General features: G+C 38.2%; 1 protein-coding gene across 1 annotated transcript in view; it reads left to right on the top strand.

Moving 5' to 3' along the window:
• The window catches only part of MDN1 (midasin AAA ATPase 1), a 93476-nt gene that overhangs the window by 71622 nt on the left and 732 nt on the right, over window positions 1-21122 (top strand). The window contains exons 78-102 of the mRNA XM_017742811.1: window positions 874-989; window positions 2012-2491; window positions 3014-3240; window positions 3587-3733; window positions 3962-4134; window positions 4508-4669; window positions 4808-4945; window positions 5168-5309; window positions 5539-5711; window positions 5952-6095; window positions 6743-6875; window positions 7537-7856; window positions 9362-9523; window positions 9900-10001; window positions 10160-10361; window positions 10831-11001; window positions 12465-12622; window positions 14391-14480; window positions 14870-14985; window positions 15608-15782; window positions 16461-16534; window positions 16628-16742; window positions 17725-17788; window positions 19446-19588; window positions 20932-21122. The exon at window positions 20932-21122 is cut by the window's right edge and continues 732 nt beyond it. Coding sequence (XP_017598300.1) covers window positions 874-989; window positions 2012-2491; window positions 3014-3240; window positions 3587-3733; window positions 3962-4134; window positions 4508-4669; window positions 4808-4945; window positions 5168-5309; window positions 5539-5711; window positions 5952-6095; window positions 6743-6875; window positions 7537-7856; window positions 9362-9523; window positions 9900-10001; window positions 10160-10361; window positions 10831-11001; window positions 12465-12622; window positions 14391-14480; window positions 14870-14985; window positions 15608-15782; window positions 16461-16534; window positions 16628-16742; window positions 17725-17788; window positions 19446-19588; window positions 20932-21120 — 4116 coding nt within the window. The 3' untranslated portion in view covers window positions 21121-21122. The remainder of the gene's footprint in view (window positions 1-873; window positions 990-2011; window positions 2492-3013; window positions 3241-3586; window positions 3734-3961; window positions 4135-4507; window positions 4670-4807; window positions 4946-5167; window positions 5310-5538; window positions 5712-5951; window positions 6096-6742; window positions 6876-7536; window positions 7857-9361; window positions 9524-9899; window positions 10002-10159; window positions 10362-10830; window positions 11002-12464; window positions 12623-14390; window positions 14481-14869; window positions 14986-15607; window positions 15783-16460; window positions 16535-16627; window positions 16743-17724; window positions 17789-19445; window positions 19589-20931) is intronic.

The following is a 21122-nucleotide window of genomic DNA, read 5'->3' as shown; positions in this document are numbered from 1 at the left end:
TGTGTTCAGTGTACAGTGTCTTTCATCCCATCAGATCCCAAATTGCTACTTGTTGTGCATGAAGGAACTCATGAAATGCTGAATCCAAACTTGTAAGGAAAATAAACCCAATGTTATTTGGTGTTCGTGAAGAAATCAGTTGATATTTATAATTGGGCGTAACTGAAGTCTGTGTCCAGCACAAGAATTGCCAATATATTTCTTCATTTAAAGATTGGTCTAAAATCAGTAGAACAGACAAATGGGTTCTGCCAAACCAGAACCACTTTTGCAGCATTTCAGAAACAAAGTGTCTCTTCCAGATGCTCTTCCTCTCGCTATGCATTACCCCTTGTTTTACAACATGATCTTACAAAGTCACACCTGATATTGGATACAAATAGTGGAACATGACTGATCAGTTATGCTTTGTGTTGTGAGCATTTATTCTGAGCCTTACGATGTGACCCCCTTCTAATGAAAGGAGTGAAAGTAATTGTCAGTGTATCTGGTAAAATGAATTGAATGGTTTTAGAGTGGTCATGAATGTAAAGTATTTAGACTGGTATCTCTTCAGATTTTAATCATTACTTATAAAAGGTAGATTTAATACTGGAACTAAATTCCTGATACGAATTGCTGCAGTGGAGTGATGTGTAATGTGACTATTGCAGAAGTTACTTGAAAGTCAATTTGTATGCAGGATATATAGAAGATGCAGAAAAGATGAAGATGGGGAAACTAATAATTGTAACTCTAGTCTGTATATTAAGACTTGTTCAATTAAACCATAATCTTTCAGTCTGCTCAGTGAAATGGAGGCACAGAGAATGCTGTTGTCTGGTTGTTTATCTGACTGTTCCCTCCCACTTTTTCTGTCTCTGTTTTGTTTAGGATATTGGACTAGGTAGCATTGAACGATGCAAAGGGTTCACTGCACACCTCATGCAGATGCTTGTGAGACAGAGGCGATCTCTTACTGCATTGACGGAACAGTGGATCTTACTGAGGTATTTTCCATCTTCCAGCATTTAAATGTTGGCAAGAAGTTTTCACAGTAAGCACATCAGTTCAAGAAAGATGGAAAATAAGGTAGAAGAGAATAACAAATTTTTCCTCTGCTTCCCTATGTTTATCCTCCCCTCATTTAAACCTAGATAGAAAAGATTTAAGTTTATCCTATCACTGCAGCCAGTATTTTGGAATCAAAATAATTTTGTAAAACAAGTTAGGCATATATGTGAAATAATTCCTGTAGTTAATTTCACAGTTAAACCATTAAACTTACAGATTGTTTTATCTCTCTCATTTGGTATTGGCCTAAGTTAATTTTGTTCACATTCAAGTTGTTGGCTTGACCTGGGCCAAATAAATGATCTGGGTGGTATTTTGAGCCAAAATAAATAAAGCATCAACAGCTTACAAAGAAAAATTCTAGAAAGGTGGGACATACTAAATGTTGTGTCAAAACTGTAACAGGAAAAGTAAGACTCTTTCTTACTTGATATGATTTTTCACTCCATTGCTTGAGTCATCAGAGTGATTGCAGACACCACCTTTGTTGAGCATATTTGTGCTCAGCACACTGTAATCCACAAAACTTTCTGAAGTCAGGTTAGGAGCTAGTACCTTTGTACAGAGAAGGAATTCTGGACTGGAGATTACAGGTGCAAAATTTATTCTAATCCCAGGAAACTTGAAAAAAACAAATAAAAAAACCCAACTAAACAAACTCCTCAGCTTTACAGTCACAGGAATAGTAAAATTTTCAGGACACTTATCTGCATTACTATGACTTTCATGGCAAATCAGATTTCCTGGGTTTTGGAGTATTTCATAATTCAGGGAGGGAAAAAAACCACTAATTAAACAACTTATAAAAAAAAAAGAGAAAACTATTTTTTTAGTTTTTCCAGGAGAGGTTATTATCTAGATTTTTTTTAAATTAATTTAGTTAAAGGTAGAGCTTTTAAAAAGGAAGTACAACATAAAACTCAGTGATCATAACTTCTCCTTCTTTCTTTTTAACTAGGAACTTCCTGAGTTGTATACAAGAGATAGATTCTAGGTTGACTGCTGACAGAGAATACAATTCAGCATTTCCTCCTCAAGACAGTATTCAACAATGGACAGACAGACTGCAGCAACTTTCCATGCAGTGCGTGATGGTTCTTGAGGATCTGTCTTGGTTTATCCAGTGCTGCCCAAAAGAAGAGTCAGCCAGGTCCAATGAGAGTGAAAGGACCGATGTCAAACCCAATATTTTTCAGAATTCAGTACCTGAAATGGGAAATGTTCTTGCAGGAATACCTGACCTGATTCCCTCAGATCTAAAACACTTGTCTCCAGTAACAACTGAGCAATTGCCTCCTGGATGCAGAATGCGAAATAAGGATCAGCTGTGGCTGCAGGTAGCTACACAACTGACTGCAACGATGGCAAATGTAAAGGCCATGAAAGCAGAAGTGGACAGAGTAAGACAACAGTCACGTGAGACCTCCTTTTATTCCTGGTGAGTTCTACACATGAACATCTCTTCTGTTTTATGTTCACATAATATGTGTGAAGTCATTTTGAAAATTTTTGCCTATGCATATATTGAAAAGTGGGTTCAGATGCTCTTCAAACATTTTTCCTTTCTTTTTTTTTTGCAAAATGCAGTGCCTGACTCTTTAAAGAAATGTATGTCTTCTCCCACTCCCCTGACAAGTCAAAAAGATTTCCATCTCAGCTTCCCACTTTGTCTTTGGTCTCTCAGGATTTTATCCCCATAGCTCCTTAGCTAATGAGGTGAATTTCAAATAAAAATTTAATGAAGAAATTTTCATTTTAAAAGAAATTTGTAGCCTATTTAATAACAATCTTCTAATTTTCTCTCTGCTTCAAACAGTGTGAATATAAGCTTGTTGTCAGACCTTTTATTTAATAAATTCATGGAGATAGGCTGCCTCTCCCTTATCCATGCCCCAGAAAAGGTTTAATCTTAAATTGGGCTGTTTGTTCTTCTTTCAGTATTATGGTATTTCTGTTGCAGGAGAGACTTTGAGGTTTGCGCATCAGCTGTGAGTTGTTTGCTGGAAGTCTCAGCCCAGTTACAAAGCATAGAGTCCCTGTTTCTTCCAAATGGGCAAGACAGGGAAGCTGCAAATCAGATGGCCCTCATCAAGAGCCTGAAGTATATACAAGAAGAAGTTAATAACACGTCTTCAGACTTCACAGCCTGGAGAACACAGCTTCTTGCTTCTGTGTCAAATTGCAGTGGTAAGGATAATATTTCTCTACCTGATTTGTAATGTTGGTAAAGACACAATTTATTAGTGTGGTTGTTGCTGAAGGTGGCCCCGTGTTCCTTCTGTTATCCAAAAACTTCATGAAATTCAAACTTTCAAAATTTAGTCCAGACTTTATTTGTGCAGTATTATTTTTTTACCATCTCTGTTAGTGACAGATCTTGCACCATGTTGAAGATCAGGATTAGCAAGGATATTTTGGTAGAACTGGGTAGTAAAAATTGCATAGTGCTGTCATTGTCCTTGCATAAAGGAAACATAGGAACTTGTAATCTGATGTGTTTCCGTGTAAAACTGCCTATGTTACGGTTCAAAAGGAAATCAACAGTCGGATGAAGAATTTGTGGAGCAATTCTCAACAAAAGTGGAGACTGTTATCCGTGCTGTTCTGTATGCTGTTCAGTGTTTGGTAGAGAGAAAACAGGAAGGTGGAAAAGAGGAAGAAAAATCTTCAGAGGAAAATGGTAAGTTTGTCAATATACTTGAGTGGGGAGCAGAAGAGTTTAAACAATGCAAACCTTAAAATTTCTTAAATTGTGTGTGTGTGTCAGAGGTACCATACACAAAGAAATTGCTATTTTAAGAGAAGTTGTGTATTTAAACAGAGAGGGTAGATATATCCAGATTTCTTACTATGACATTTTTAGATTGTCTGACTTGATCTCCATTTTTTTCATGTATTTCAAACAAAGAGGATGCAGCCTTACTTGATGTGGTTAAAGCTGGACATATAACTAAACTTTTGGATGAAGATCTGTCTGCTGATTTGGAGTCCCTACATGTGCAGAAGGCAATTTTAGGTGTTTCAGAGCTCCTGGAGATCCTGAAATATTACAGGGAAGACTGTACTTCATATAAACATAAGGTAAAATTGTTCTTTTCAAGAGTTTATTGGCTTAGGAGTCTCAAGAGATTTGGAATTGTGAACTACTTTGGTGGTTCAATGTGCGTCGCTTCTTGCCCAGTGCCTTAAAACTAGAAGCATGTGAGAAACTGTGGACAAATAAAGGTAGTCTTCTGTAGTGCAAAAGTCAAACATTTCTGTAGTAAGAAGACAAAGTTTTTGGTTTTGTGAAAAATCTAGAAAAGCTCCAGAAACTGTAGAAATTGTACTTAAACTCACTTACTGATATTTCTGCTTTGAGCATTTCTTTATAGTCACTATCATGACCCTCTCTGAGGTGCATGTCACTAAGTACAAATAATGACTGACAGCTCTTCTTGTTTTTTAACTGCAGTTCTTCAACCAGTCCTGCTATTTGCTGGTGCGTCTACAGCCCATGCTCTGCAAGTACTCAGACCTCATCCTGTTCTACCTCACCGTTTCACTGGCATCTCACAGGAGTACTGGAAAATTGCTTTCTGTTCTAACCAGCATTTTTACAGAGCTTGCCCTAAAGGTAAGTTATTAGAGATAACAGTGGGTATATGGCAAGCATATATTTAATGTGTAAGAGTCTTGAGTAGAAACTAAGCTAAGTAGTAAGTAACTAAACTTACTACTGAAGAAGGCTTTGAGTTTCTGTTTGCCTTTGCAGGGGTTTTGTCTGCCAAAAGAATTACTTGAAGATGAAGCAGGAGAGGGAGCAACAGAGTTCCATGATTATGAGGATGGTGGTATTGGAGAAGGGGAAGGCAAGAAGGATGTGAGCGACAAAATAGAAAGTGAAGATCAGGCAAGTGTTTGGGGTTGTTCTTGTTTAATTGAAGCAAAACTAGAAAAGCTCTTGAAATCCATGATGTGGATGTCTTGGGTAGAAGAAACATGAAGTTACCTTCAGTCACCTATTTATTTTGGCTTTCATCTTTGCATATCAGTTTACAAATATTGTGTGATACTTAAGCTTTTACTATATAGGCAAGATCCATTGTAATTTTTGGCTTTATCAATGATTTAGATAGAAGACAGTTTTCGAAAGGGTGAAGAGAAGGAGAAAGAGGATCAAGATTCTAAACCAGACATTGAAGGAGAAGACAACGCAATTGAAATGTCTGAAGACTTTGAAGGAAAGATGCATGATGGAGAACGGGAGAAAAAAGGTTTGGTTCTTCCACTATGGCAAACTTACAAGAAAAGTTATAGATCAGTCCAGTAAAGGTTGATACTTTTCTGTAACATGGGCATGTGTGTCTTTTTCAGCATATATCAATTAAGTGAATGGGGTGATGAAATTAAGGTTCAAAGTATGATTGCTTATTTGTTTATAAAGTTAACAAAAACATTAGCTTTCCCTCCTCTGTACTGAAACACATTCTGAACTGTACACAGAAGATGAGGAAAATTCAGATGAAGAGGAGGAACTGGATAAGCAGATGGGCAATCTTGATAATGCTGAAGCTGATGATAAACTAGATGAAAGGCTCTGGGGGGATGAAGAAGATGATGATGATGAAGAAGATGCTAGTAGTAAAACAGAAGAAACTGGACCAGGAATGGATGAGGTAATAAGGAAAGGGGTGGGGGGAAAAATGTATCAAAGGAATTGAACTCTGCTAACTTAATGTGACCTAGAATGGGAATTGCCTCTCAGAGCTCTTGGCCTTAGGAAGTGGAGTTAAATTTTGTTTAGTGTTTCAGGGCTTTTGTTTAATGTTGTCTTTTTTTTCTGTAGGAGATGGTCTTGTCACTGAGTCTTTGAAAAGCAGGTAACATAACTGAGTGTCTTTTGGATTTATTAATAGGAGGATTCAGAGCTTGTTGCAAAAGATGACAATTTGGGGATAGGAAACAAGGATAATAAAAAACAACCTCCCAAGAATGAGGAAAAAGAGCAACAGGAAGAGGACAGTGGAAATAAAGAGAAAATCCATGAACAAATTGATGAGGTAAAAATTACTTGGACTACATGAAGTATCTTGCTGTTAAACCACGTTCTGTTGCTCATATCATGTGTTTCTCAGAATTTGAAATGGGTTTTTTTTAATAGTGAAGTGCACTGAAAAAAAGTTAGTTCATTTCAGAGCTAAAAGTAAACCATACTGTATCCATTATAATATACATTTATTTTCTGATTTTTATTCCAGAAAGAATTTTTTTTTTTTGCAGCACCCTGAACTTGTAATGGCTGCCAAAACAGGCTTTACAGTGAATTGATGTTTTGATGGTCAAAGCTTCAAAACTCTAATTCTGGTGTGTTTAGCAACAGAAACACCTTTTCCGTGTGCATTTAGCATCTCCAAGAGTCCATATTCTGTTTAGAATGTTTCAGCTAGGAGAACTGGCTTTTGAACACAAAACATGCTGGTTTTAAGTACCAACAATTTATGCAAATGCATTTGCTGAAATTTTTCTTTCTGCTCTTAATGCATGAGTATGTGTACCACTGGAAATCCACTTTTAACTGATCAGAATGTAATATTGTATCCAGTATTTCTCTGTCCTAGAGAATACAGTAGTATCTTATTTCTTATCTTTGCCTATCCTCCCACTTAGTACATGCCTGTTATTTTTTCCCCCATTCTTTTGCTGACAGCGTGAGTATGATGAGAATGAAGTAGATCCGTATCATGGCCAGCAAGAAAAGGAGCCTGAAGTTGAACCTTTGGACCTTCCTGATAATTTGAATCTGCAGAGTAATGAGAAGAGTGATGATGAGGAGGATGAAGGTACAGCTGAAAATCTCTGCATTTCCTAGATGAAAGCCACATGGAAATGGAGGGAATAATCAGTTCATGAACCCTTTTTGTCTATAGAAAGGAGAGAGGTGGTGGAAGGATTCTGTATAACCACCAAGAAGCTACAAATTCATTTGTGTATCAAAATACCAATATACCAAATGCAGGCCAGACAAGAACTCAGCATTACAGCATTTTCCTTTACCTCCCTTTCATGCACACTGTGGAGCAGGCTTTCTCATGTTATCCAAGTGATACAGCCTGACTTTTGCTGGAATCTCCTTATTTAATAGTCCAGTTGCTTTTGTGGTTTCATATTTTTTTTATTATGCTTTCAAGAACATTATATAATAGAATATGTTATTCTATTATACTTTAAGAGTATTTGTACTCTTAAAAGTCAATTGACCCTCAGGAATATTTGGTTAAAGGGAGTTAGTAGGAATTCATCTTGCTATATTGCTAGTTAGAAATCAATTGAGACTTAAAGGAATTATCTGGCTATAGAAAATCGTAGATTCTGTGTATAGGACTCAGTATTTTATGGGTTTTTGATAGACTGGGCTGTTTTATTCCAAATATCTGAATATTCAGTCTCTGTACTTTGCTGAAAGTTTTATATACCTTTCTGATTTTTTTTTTTTAAATCCAGAAGAAGAGAATGATTTTGAAATAGATGAGAAACCTGTGGATTTAAATGAGGCAGAGAAGACAGAAGAACAGAAGGAAGAGGATACTGGTGAGACAGAAAGAGATGATCAGGATGCAAAAGCAGCTGAAGAAGGCGTTTCTGAAGATAAAGAGGAGAAGGAAGATGAAGGAGACAAAGATGTTCATGATCAAGAAGATGATGCAGGGAACACTGAGGATGCAGAAGAAGAAGAGGAAGAGTCACAACCACCTAATGAGAAAAAAAATGAATCTGCCGAAGATAAGGGAATCCCTAATGAAGACCAAGGCCTTCAACCTCAGGTAGAGTGTAATAAATAAAAGAATTTTTTTTTTTTTTTAATTGTCTTATACAAGATTGAAGAAATGGATGTGTTCTGTGATACTCCAAAACAAATTTGACATTGGTAGATACAATGTTAGTGAGATCCTTCATCAGGATAACAAGAGCTATGCTCTTTAAACATGTGTTTCTGCTGTCTGTGTTCCTGCTGCCTCCTTGGCCTTGTGTTAGAATGGAATAGACTACTTCAGTTGGAAGGGACCTACAGTGATCATCTAGTCCAACTGCCTGACCACTTCAGGGCTGACCACAAATTTAAGCATATTCTTAAGCATGTTGACCAAATGCCTCTTAAACATTGACAGCTCTGGGGCATTGACCACCTCTCTAGGAAGTGTGTTCCAGTGTTTGAGCACCCTTTCAGTGAAGAAGTGATGTTAAAGTCCTAATGACCATTCCCATGCATCCTATCACTGGGTACCAGGGAGAAGAGATCAGCACCTCTCTCTCCATGTCCCCTTCTCAGGAAGTTGTAGAGAGCAATGTAGGCTCACTCTTCAGCCTCCTTCTCCAAACCAGACAAGCCCAAAGTCCTTAGCCACTCTTCATGGAACATTGCTTCCAGCCCTTGCACCACCTTTGTTACCCTCCTCTGGACATATTTAAGGACTTTCACATCCTTCTTAGCTTGTGGGGCCCAGAACTGCACACAGCACTCAGGTGAAGCTGCACCACTGCTGAACACAGTGGATTCACCACCTCTCTTGACCAGCTGGTGTTGCTGTGTTTGATGCACCCCAGGATGGAGATTAACCCTCTGGGCTGCTGGGGCTCAGTGCTCACTCACACTGAGCCTGCTGTGGGCAGCATCCCCAGATCCCTTTTCAGAGCCGCTCTCCAACCACTCTTCTCCCAGTTGTGCAGCATTATTCCATTCTGAGTGCAGAATCCAGCATTTGCACCTGTTAAATTTCATCCCATTAATCATAGTCTAGTGCCCCAATCTATCTGGATCCCTCTGCAAAGGCCTCTTGTCCCTCAAGGGAGCCCACAGCACCTCCCAGTTTGTATCATCAGCAAACCTGCTAACAGTGCATTCAACTCCTGCATCCAGGTTGTTGATGAACACATTGAACAGGACTAGTGCTGGAGCTGAGCCCTGAGGAACAGCACTGGTGAGTGTCACCAGTCAGATGAAGCCCCATTCACTACAACCATTTGAGCCCTGCAATCCACCCAGCACACTGTGAATCTGCTCATCCCACAGCTGGACAGCTTGTCCAAAAGGATGCTGTGAGAGACACTATCAAAAGCCTTACTAAAAATCCAGAAAAACTACATCCACTGCCTTCCCTTCATCTGCTAGGCCCGTGATCTCATCCTAGAAGGGGTATCAAATTTAATAGGACTTTCCCTTTGTTAACCCATCCTTACTGTGCCTGATGACCTTATTCATCTTTAAGTGCCTTTCAATAACACACAGTTCTCAGTGTTTTTTAGAATGTTATAATTGATGTTATTTCAGGAAGAGGAGGATAAAGATAATTCAGAGATGGATGAACAGATTCCTGAGGCTGAGGAAAGAATGGAGCATGAAACACAAGGGCAGACTGGGCAAGAAAATCTGCAGAGTGACAGTGCTGTTGAGCTGGCTGGAGAGGCTTCAGAAAAAGACCAGTCTAAAGAGGTAAATTATGTGGAAGTGTCTGAGTTAAAAATGCTAAATTTGTGAATATGTTTTCAAGTTGAAATTAGGGAACTGCCGCCATAGTTTTTAAGAACTGTGTATAAGACCTGAGTTTATACCAGTTATAAATTCACTGAAAAAAACCTTCAAGACCATGTAGATACACCCTGCATTTTCACTACTATAAAGGTAAGTTTAGGGTAGTTGTTGAACTGCAGAAGTGGCTTGTCTGCTCTCCATAAGAATTATACTTGCAGTTATGAGCCATTGGTCATTCAGAACAGAACGTAGCAAAGCACTGCAGTTTTAACATCTGGAGTTTGTTTACAGTAGTTGCTATTTTCGGTTACACTTGAAATTTTTTTTTCTTTTTCAGGAAAGTGGAACTGGAGCTTCAAGTGCAAATCAGTCAGAAGGCCATGAATCCACATGCATGGCCCGGATGGCTTCTCAGAAGCAAAGCAGGAAAAATACACAGGTTCATCTCTGTTATAAAAAATCTTAAATTTTTGTTTAAATGTCTTAATATTAACCAGCAAATAGGCAGGACTCAGTTTCTCCTTGTTAGAAGACTGTTCTCATTAGTGGTGGGTTACACCTCTCTTGAATTTCATGGTGTTAATTTGTTTTCTTCAGAGTTTCAAGAGGAAACCTGGCCAGGCAGACAATGAGCGCTCAATGGGAGATCACAATGAACGCATCCACAAGCGACTGAGAACCATGGAATCCAGCAGTGAAACAAAGCAGGATATAACTCAGCCTCAACAAAACGTGGAGGAGGCTGAAGCATTTGAACATATTAAACAAGGCTCTGAACACTATGATGCACAGACATATGGTACAGTGGTATTTCTGGGTGTAAAGAGTTGTCATTGCAGAATCAAACCTTGAAACACTCGTATTTGCTGTGGTTTTCCCTGTTTGCTTTATAACGTTACATTTGACCATCCTTGCTTTGGTTAAAGATGCAGCACCATTTCACTGCAATAAATGCTACTCTTTGGCAGTCAGACTCAAACTAACAGTAACACTTTTGAAAATACCGATTTGACTTATAAAAATGGATTTTATCTTAATATATATCTTTACAATCTGTTCTCTTCAAATCTTACTTCAGTTAATCCACACAATACTGAACTTGACACAGCACAGCAGAATGAAAGATAAAACAGGGGTTTGAGCCTCGGATCTCTTCTAAGTTCGCTGAAACTGATAGGCAGTGGCCTCAGAAAATGCAACATTTTTTTTTTAACTTGACTACTTCTCCTTCCACTTTCCTCTTGACACGTGTTGTTGTCTTTGTGCAGATGTAGCTAGCAAGGAGCAAGAGGAACCTATTATGCCTCCTGAGGAAAAGGAAGAAGGAGACTGTGAAGATGCAGCAATGGAAACAGAAATGCAGGACGAGGATCTCAGAGCAGTAGACACTGAGGAGCTGAAGCCAGAAAAAAAGAAGTCTACTGCCACTAAACCTCCTGGTACATTTACTTAAAAAGTATTCTGAATATATGCTGATATGGATCTTAGATGTATATGTAGGTATTTAGATTTGCATGCAGTGGATGAGTTTCATAAGACTCATCTGTTGTAAAATCTTTTGTAAGGCTAAAATGCCTGCTCTAAATTGATTCTGCTGCAGCAATATTCTTACTTCTGCCTAGTAACCAGCATTAGCCTTTGCTAAATTGATTGAGTGACAGAGGGGTTTGCTGCTTTCTTTCAAGTTAATGGTCTCTAATCTTTATCCACCACTTTGAAGAAATAAAAAGCAAACACTTCCCTGCTGTTCAACACAATGCCAATTCAATTAATTGGCATATAACAATGCATTCCAGTGTCACCACCATCAGCACCATGTAATTCAACTGTTTTATGTATAACTTCTGGCAAAAAAAACAAATAAACCAGCAAGAAGTTGAGGAGCTGGTCTGAATAACATCCAATGAGGTAGCACCAAACTCTCACTGCCTTCTTTCTTAAGTGGGAACAAAACTGAGCAGCTAACAGAAGTGACTGGTAGAGGAGAAGATAGATCTGACTTGTCAGCCACAGAGCCCCCCCAAACAAAAGCTAGATAGAAGTATCTCTTGCCAATTGCAATAGAAATTGTAATTTTGATGAATCTGAGTAAATGACACTGTAGCTTAGATTTTGAACAGTTTTCTTCTTGAACAACACAGCGTGGCTGGAGAGCGGAGACAAGTTTTACAAGCGTCCCACTCCCATGAACTTTAATCACTTAAATCTCTTGCTAAACTCTTTTAGCTTTATGGTACAGGTGTGCATGTAATCAGTCTACTTGTTTTTCCACACGATTCTCTAACTGTATGTTCTGAAAAACTAAAGTTTTCAAAACATCTGCTACAATGTCATACTTTTTCTCCTTTAGAATATTTCTTAAGAAATTAGTTGTTAAACAGTATAGTACAGTAGCAATAGTAATAAAACAAACTCTTTAGTCCATTCCTTTATTTGTAAATTGATTTTTGATTTATAGAAAACTGTTCTGTTAAAAAATTAGAGAGTAAAAGATAAGCAAAGATTGCTGGTTTTTAATGATGATTTTCTGACTGTTCTCAAATGACTTTATACGTCCTATCATTCTGTCAGAGGCTATGAGAGTCAATAAATGTACTTCACCAGTGGCATTGTCAGGTGTTAAAGATCTCTTAACTACTATTTTGTTTGTTTGGCAAGAAGGTTACAAGACAGAAAAACAATTTGCATTAGGAAATGCATGGTTATCTGTTCCAGTGAGTTGCAAGATGTATTCATCCCATTCCTAGAATTAAATGTCTTAAAATGTGGCACTTCTTTTAAAAGAAAATGTCTAGGCTGCACTACAAAGCATATGAGATGCTCTGTAAAATAGTCAAGATACGATACTGCTTCTTGTATTATGTGTGATCCATGAAGTCAGTAATTAGTTTTGTGGTTGTAGGACCAGGTGAGGTGGAGCCAGAGATCCAGACTTTTGACTTGGAGGATGTCAGTGACTCTGCACCAGAAAAGCTACCAAAGGTGACTGAAGAGAAGCCAGAGCGAAGTAAGGACTCGACCATACACACAGCCCACCAGTTTCTGATGGACACTTCCCAGGTAGGATCCCCAGGCTATCTTCTTCCAGCTACAGTAGTAGAAAAAGATGGTTTTACTTGACCTGTGTTAATGAAACTCTGAATGCAAAAGGCTAGAATTACTTTTTTTCAGCCAACTCAGTACCTTGATACTATTTAATAGCAGAATGAAAAGTAACACACATACACTGTTGTATATGCAGCTGAATGATGCCTTTAAAATGACTAGTTCTACCCATGGAATCTTCTCACATAGTTTTTTTTAGAAGCTTCTGTTTTTCTAACTGTAAGGAACTGTTCTGCTGAGATGAATCTGCAGATCAAATGCTTGGTTAAAGTGGAAAGCAATGAGCAAGGGTATGTGGCCTGAAGACAACAAAAGGGTACATACAGAATCCACACTTCAGTTAATTCATTATAATATATTACTTCTTTATAAAAGCTGATTGCAGGTATTGTAGAACCTTTTTGAGCATTTTATGAATGTCTCAATTAAAAAAATACTATGGCCTAGAAGATCCTAGAGCTTCATGTAACACTCAGGGTTTTCCAGTGCAAACTTCATTGAAAAAGCACATTTTATCATAAAGACCTATGGCATAGAAGCAGTTGGTGGTGAATAACCAGTTGATAAAGTAAAAATATTTTCAGTGTCTAGTTTTTTTAGAAGGATTGACCTTTCATTCTTACAGTATGGTATCCTAAGTACACACTTGGAGGGTGCTATTCTACTGTTTCTGTGCATAATACAGAAAGGATTGTGTCCCAGCTACATTGGGTATTTCTGTCTTAATGCCAAATATTGCAGCTCTTTGGAAAAAGGCTGCTGAATGCAAGCATTCTCCTGTTGTTAAAATAATTGTGGTTTTGGGGTTTGTAGATTTTTTTCCAATTGGCATGCAAAATGTGAAACAGGAGAGGGAGCTCTTGCAGCACCATTAAAGGGGAAGGGAACGAGGCTGCTGGGGGAAAAGTGCAGCTTCTCAGCTTTCAGGGAAAGGAAGAAGAGATAAATCCCCTCCATGTATATTCTTGCTCCCTTCCTTAAACCTACAGTAGTTGACCAGTGGGACCAGCTGCTTCTTCTTGAGGAATGAGAAGTTACTGGGACTACTGAGTTTGCAGTCATGGGTTTATTTTCCTTAGTCCATAAACCTGCAGGTTATGCAGACCATGTACTGCTGTTCTGCTAAGCTGGGAGTTTGTAAGTCAGGGACAGAGGTTGTCAGTGGAAGCACAATGAAAGTAAAAGAAGTATCATAAAGTTTGGGTGTCCTTTAACAGAATGGCTTATCAAATAGTATTGGTGCCAGGTAAGGAGGATGATGTCATTCAGTCTTCAAGTGGTTTGAATGAAGCTTTTAAAAAAATATAATTAAGTGAAGTACACTGTTTTCAAAGATACTAGGTAGGTGTAGTGTTCAATAGTTTGGTCTCCATTATACTGTCATTAAATCTGGTGTTTGTAAAGATCATTTCACTGTTTTATCTTGAAATTCTGTGGTTTATTATATTCAGTGTCAGCATCATAGATGTTCCTAGCCTTGTTTCTATATTGATTATATCACATATGGAGATAATTGTGGGGGAGGTATTTATCTTTAATGTACATGGAAGCTATTAAAAAACATGGAGATTTAAAATCTTCATTTAGGTATTCAGGTATTTTTTTTGTTTAAAAGAATAAGAACAATGCATTTATACTTTTTTTATAGTTTGCTATACTTTGGGGATCACCAGATGTGTAAACTTATTTTTCTGTCTCATAAAACTCATAATTCCACTTCTAGCACATTGTTAGAGATCCTGAAGAGCTAAGAAAGGAACTTGAAAGGCAATTGGAAGCTTGGCAGACACAACAGCCTGGAACTCCAGAGGAGGTTTGTGACCTCATTTGAATATAAAACTGTCATAATAATCCTTCATTGCATTATTTCATCTTCTTTTACTGCTAAAACATTGAGGAATCCAAGCAGGCTGGAATCTAAATACTCAAAATCACATGATTTAGATACTATTTTTATTGTTACGTTTAACTTACTCTGAAAAAAAAATCACATTATTCTTGAAGCAGGATGATGTTTCAGATCTTGTTTTGAATGTGAATGCAGATTGTCATATGAGACACCCTCAGTTTTAGCTGGTTACTGCCCTCCCCTCACTGCCTTCACCTTAGTGCACTGAGGTTTGGTTTCTTTCTTCAGACAGTGGTCTCCTACTGTTTTTGTTTTTTCATAATGCATTTTAATTTCTTTGTGTGATGTTGTAGGAGAAGGAAGCAGCGCAGTTGTGGCAGAGGTATTTAGTACTGACAGCTCCTCTGTCACAGCAGCTTTGTGAACAGCTGCGACTCATACTGGAACCCACTCAGGCTGCCAAGCTGAAGTAAGTTGGGTCTTTCTGAGGCTTCTGATTTCTTCAAACTGATGGGTTTGGGGTGCTTTAGCCTCTGTAAAACTGCAGCTTTATGTTGTTCTTGTGTTACAGTAATGATTCCTGTTTGCAAATGCCTTCAATTTCCTTGTATGGGAACATTAGGTTATTTTATTAAATGCAAATATGATATAGTAGTAGGCACCCATCCTGAGGATATTTCCTCCTACTTTTTTTTCTCCTATGTAGCAGGTGATCAATCAACTTCACCATTTGAAGTGAAGTCAAAGATTATGTTAAAAGTCAAAATGTTTTATGTTGTTTATAACATTAAATGATTTTTTTAAGAGATACAGACTTGTTTCAAACTGGTGGAGTCTAAATTCAAGGTCTGCCTTCCATTTTAGATACCTAGATGTAAACTTCTTTTAAAAACACTGAATATCCATCTTACATTAAAAATGTGGGGATTTTTTAATCTATAACTAAATAGAAGTGTTAAGATACTAATTTTGGATTTTTTGTATTTAAAAAAAAAATTTTATGTGGGGTATATGCTGCGTAGGCCATGGATTTCCAGAATGAGATATTTGCTGATAATCCCTGTCACTATGTCTTTTTTCTCAACTTTCAGAGGAGACTACAGAACAGGGAAGAGACTGAACATGCGCAAAGTGATCCCGTACATTGCCAGTCAGTTCCGAAAAGACAAGATCTGGCTGCGAAGGACCAAGCCCAGTAAACGACAGTACCAGATTTGCCTGGCTATTGATGATTCCTCTAGTATGATTGACAATCACTCTAAACAGGTAAAATAAAACCTCAGGAGAAGTATGGAGAAACTGCCTGTCATTGATGAGTATGGCAGTTGCTGACTTGTTTCATACAGGGCTGGTGGCTGCTGGAAAGTCTGACTGATAATTCCAGAGCAGCTATTTTTACAGACCATGTGCTTGAACTCCTGTCACTTCATACCTAAGAGATTTATTAACAAAAGATCAGTGAAAACTAGCTGAAAGGATTGAGCTGTTGTTTGTTAGACAGAGGTGTACATATCCCACTGTAAAATTACTTTCTGTAGCCTACAAAAGGCTGAAACTTCCTTATCTGGCAGTTCATTGGAGCACTAAATATTCATTCATCCTAGCCCACTTGTAGGGTTTTTATTAATTGAAATGGTGTGTTTCCTTCTAAACAGTTACTTATTTATTTCTTATTAGCCTGTATAAAGGCTAATGTATTATTTATTACTTATTAGCCTGTATAAAGTGGTGTCTCTAAATCAATCAGCTGAAGCCCTCAAGCAGAGCTAGTGTATCTTTACTGCACTGACTGTCTTACATAAGACAGGCAAAAAGACAGGCAGTCTCTTCAATTGTTTTTCTAGATGAAGAAAAATAATTTAAATAACATTCTTCATATTTAGTATTGGGCTTTGAGTAAAACATTGAATATGCTATTTTTGATGTAACTTTTTTTTTTAATAGCTTGCTTATGAATCCCTAGCAGTTATTGGAAATGCTCTGACTCTTCTAGAAGTGGGACAAATTGCTGTGTGTAGGTGAGTTTATTTGAAATCTTGACTTTTCTTCAGTACTTCAGAGCAGAATGTAAAGACCAGTTTCATGCTGTAATTTTCTCTTCTTTTCTAAAGCTTTGGAGAGACTGTTCAGCTGCTGCACCCATTCCATGAGCAGTTCAGTGACCAGTCAGGGACACAGATATTGCGTCTTTGCAAGTTTCAGCAGAAGAAAACAAAAATAGCTCAGGTACACAAGAATCCCTCGAGGGCACCAGGTTTGCCTGTCTTTTCCAGACAAGATATCAGCAGCTTCATGGTTTCATGATCACTTTGTAACACTTACTACTTTTTTGTATTTGAGAGTCTGATAGCAGGTTAGATACAAAGAAATAGTGGTCATAATTTTGTAACAGGAAGAGTGTTTTCTCACTTCTAGTTCTGATTAACACCACTTTGAAGCATTCACCTTTCTCTGTATTGGGTCTTCAAAAGTATTTTGGGTACAAGCTATTGAGTACCCCAATGCCAAATCCCATCAAAGTTTGTGAGACTTTAGGAGAATTCCATGCCATGGATTCCACTGTAGTATTAGAAGGAAGAGCTTTAAGTTTGTCAGACTTGACTGATTCCTGAAAAAAATAATTCCCTGTAGTAAATTACGTAAATATAGTAAATTATTAAAATGGGCATATAGGAATACAGATACGGAGAGCTGAAAAGTTTTCTTCTTTTAGGAAGGTTTTTGCAGTCTTACCCTTCCAGGCTTCAGTAAGATTTTCTGTTGATATTAAATGGAAACAGAGGAGACCCAAATAGTCAACAGTAATCTTATAAACCAAAATTGGAAGGATTTGACTGTTGATGTTCTTAATTTTAATGGGGAATATGAAACTGGATAATTCTGTTTCAAGTTGAAGCCAAAGAAGTTCAGCCTAGAAATTTTCAGTGATGCCATTAATCTCTTTAGCAGTGTACTGGTTTGATGGCTTTTCTAGCAGTGGAAAAAAATTAAATCCTGTTTGAAGGCTTCTCTGAAGATTCTTTAGTTCAAAAGTACTTCATAAATTTCAAGCAGGAGTTAATACAGGAAAATGCCAAGAACTGTATCTGTGTTAGGTGGTCAGACTGTCTTAGCATTTAAAATAGAGAAAGGTGTTCTTTAGAAATGTTTTCATTATTATTATTTTTATGATGAAATCACTTAATTTTCTTATTGATTTCTTCTGCAGTTTCTAGAATCATCAGCAAATATGTTTGCTGCAGCACAGCAGTTGTCTCAAAATATTAGTCCGGGTGAGTTTTTTTGTGTTACTGTGCTTGTTGCCCTGGCAGCAGAATGCTCACTACAGTCCCGAAGTAGGATCCTGCCACGAAGGCTCCTAGCACTGAAACATCACTTGCACTAGGGCTTTAGGTTTTGCTTTGTAAAAAGCAATGTTTGCTTGAAATTTAGCTCAAAACCTGAGACACCTACTTGGTATTTGTCAATAATTCACTAGAATTTTGTGTAAGACTTTTTTAAAAGGCACGCCTTACCTGTCTCCCTTTACCTCATGCTTGCAGACTGTGTTACAGCCTAGGCTGTGCCAGCTTGGAGCATTGTCCAGCTTCATAGGGACCCTGATTCTAGACACTTCTGCTCCTGCTTGAGAGCTTGAGTTCTCTAGATATCCAGAAGCACACCGCTCTGAGGAGGGAATTTGCCTCCTTCCTGCCTTTCACTGTCCTGCAGCTTTAGATCACAAGCTGCTTGAATTTCCCAGAACAGCTGGAAGACTGCTTGCCTTGTGTCTGACCCATAGTTAGTCTAAAAGATTGTTTTGTGATAGCTAAAAGCTTGTCATGGTGGCACCAGTATTTTTTATAAGTTCTCGTTGAAGTACTCCAAGATCTGGACAGTCTGGGATTTATAATCCACAGCTGCTTTGCCACAGGGTGGCCAGGATGTCAGAATATTCTGAGGGGGAGCAGCATCCAGTTCCGTTAAACTAGACAGGGATGCAGCAGCAATCAGCTCCTTAGGATTAGAGAGCTGGCAAGAGAAAAGGCCGTAGGATCCTTCACCTCTTTCTGTAAAAAGACAAAGCCCTGTCACATTTGGGGCCTGTCTGCAGAAGTGTGTTCTGCATCCCTCTGTAACAATTAGGGCTTGCATTCCTGACTGTAATTACTGTGGTTTTATGTGTAATTAAAGGGTGACAGATGCATAACTTAGAATGTACCTGCAGAAGGATGTATCTGACTCTGGGGGCAACTTGAGTCAAGTAAGATGTCTCCAGACATGGTTGGTGCTGAGGAACCCAGCATGGGTGCTGTGTCTGATGTTTCAGTAGGTTTACTTCAAAATAGCTGGACCGCCTTGACTGTGCCTCTGAGCCTATCTTTTGATTTAGTTTCTTCCAAAAATAACCCATTTTGGGCACTCCAGGATTGTTCTCTGATGGAAGCCGAGCCTGTTAAAGTGGGGACAACAGAGAAAAGCCTACAGATGGACCCATAGGTGCCTCTTCTAGAGGAACAGATTTGAGCTCCATTTCATTGAAGCAGCTGGTGCTCTCCTGAGCTGGGGGCTGGACTCTTGTCAGTATTCAGTCAGTATTCAATCCCTAGGCATGAAAGACAAGTCCGTGACTAAGTTTGCTTGGTATTTTCCATGACTTTCATCCTTGATTATAGTACTGATGGATGGTGCGAGTCGTCTGTGTGTTGTGGGTGTCACCACCCCCTTACCCCATTATTTTCAATGGTATCACACACTACTCTCTTTCTTGACCTACTAGTAACAGCAGCTTAATGTTAAGTCACATAATTCTATTTGATTAAGAGTTAATTTCCTTAGGAATACCCCTTTTTCCATTATATCCACAGGGCAAACAGCAAAATAGGGGGGTTTGCCTTTTAAATGGATTACTCTGAACTCACTGGAATTTTAAATGTTCTTTGTGCTCAGAAACGGCACAGCTGCTTCTGATTGTATCTGATGGAAGAGGCCTTTTCTTGGAAGGCAAGGAACGGGTGACAGCAGCAGTTCAAGCAGCTCGGAATGCCAATATCTTTGTTATTTTCGTAGTGTTGGACAATCCTAATTCCCGGGTAAGTGAACAAGTATTCAGCTGCAGTGAATGAGAAACCGATACAAATCTTTTTCTTGTCTTTTGTAATGTCATACAGCTACCTTATCTTTTGTAGTGGTCAGAGATACTGAACCCAATTGCAGTTTTTCACGTCTGCCAGATCTACCATTTCTTCCTACTGTGCTTCTTATCTTTTGTAATTAAAAAAAATCTCGGCTTGCATGCCACAGAAAGGCTAAATAAGAGCTCCCGTCTTCAAACAGAATGGCTGTAGCTCTGGGCCACCAGGGAAGCAGCTGGCAAGTTGACAGATTTGGAGTTTGAGAGATGCTTTGTTCCATCTCAGCTCTGATTCAACTTGATAATTTCTGACAGCAGTCTCCAATTGACATGACAGCTGGAGCCAGTATGAGATTAAACATTAGACAGAAGGGAGTATGTGAGAGTTATTTAATGCCTCAGTTGGGAAATCTGAGTCCTGCATCTGGTAATGGGGGAAGAAAACTTAAATATCTTTGGATGGGAAGCTGAAATATCTGGGAGTGTTTCAGGAAGACTCTGTAGTGCAGTAAGTGAGCAAACATAAGCCTGGTAGTGAATTATGTGGTAAAGACTCCTATTTTGTAGTTCATGTTTTCTTCCTGTATCTTTATTTTTGCATACAAAACACATCTGCTATATTTATTGTTGAAAAACCAACAGTTCTCCTGCTGACGAACTGCTGAAAGGTTCCGATGAAACCTGGCTGTAGTATCAAGTGAAAATTCTGGGTGCTTTTCATAAGTTTTTTTTTCCAGGGAGAAAAAGATGTTTTCCATAAGCTTTATTTATTTCTGAGCTGCTACACTGAGCAGCTAAGAAGTTACTTTACAAGAAGCACAGCTGGAGTTTAATCTGATTTTTGTCTTTGTAGTATCTGTTGAAATACTATGAACTTCATAAGGAATCTTTTATTAGAGCACTGCACAAATATGAGTTGAACTCAGCACTAAAGAGCTTACAGACTCTCTTGGGAAGGTATCAAATTAATAGAACTAAAGTGCCAACAATAAAATCATAAAATGCTAAGAGAAGACAGAATTTATTTACAGAATTTGCAGAAACTTAAGCTTAGTCTCTTCTAGCCTGTAATTCATGGATTAGTACACTTTTATCTAAAAGGGCAAAAGCATTTAACTGATTTATGTTCAGCTTCTGATCTGATTTACCACTGAACACTTACAGCTTTTAATCTTAAGAGTATTTTACTAACTTTTAATCTAACGGGGGAGAATTATAAGTATTTAGAAAACAGGGTAAATTCTATCAGTGATCATAGAATATGTGTCTCATTTAATAGTAACATCAGTACTTTTTTTACAGGATTCTATTTTGGACATTAAAGTACCCATATTCAAAGGACCTGGAGAACTGCCTGAAATCAGGTCTTACATGGAAGAATTCCCATTCCCGTTCTACATGATCCTTAGAGATGTGAACGCGCTCCCAGAAACTCTGAGTGATGCCCTCAGACAGTGGTTTGAACTGGTGACTGCCTCTGACACTCTTTAGAC

Source organism: Corvus brachyrhynchos, unplaced genomic scaffold (assembly GCF_000691975.1).
Source record: "Corvus brachyrhynchos isolate BGI_N302 unplaced genomic scaffold, ASM69197v1 scaffold87, whole genome shotgun sequence".
In the NCBI taxonomy this organism is placed as follows: Eukaryota; Metazoa; Chordata; class Aves; order Passeriformes; family Corvidae; genus Corvus; species Corvus brachyrhynchos.
Note: the sequence above shows the minus strand (reverse complement) of the source record. Positions and strands in the feature narration are given on the sequence as shown.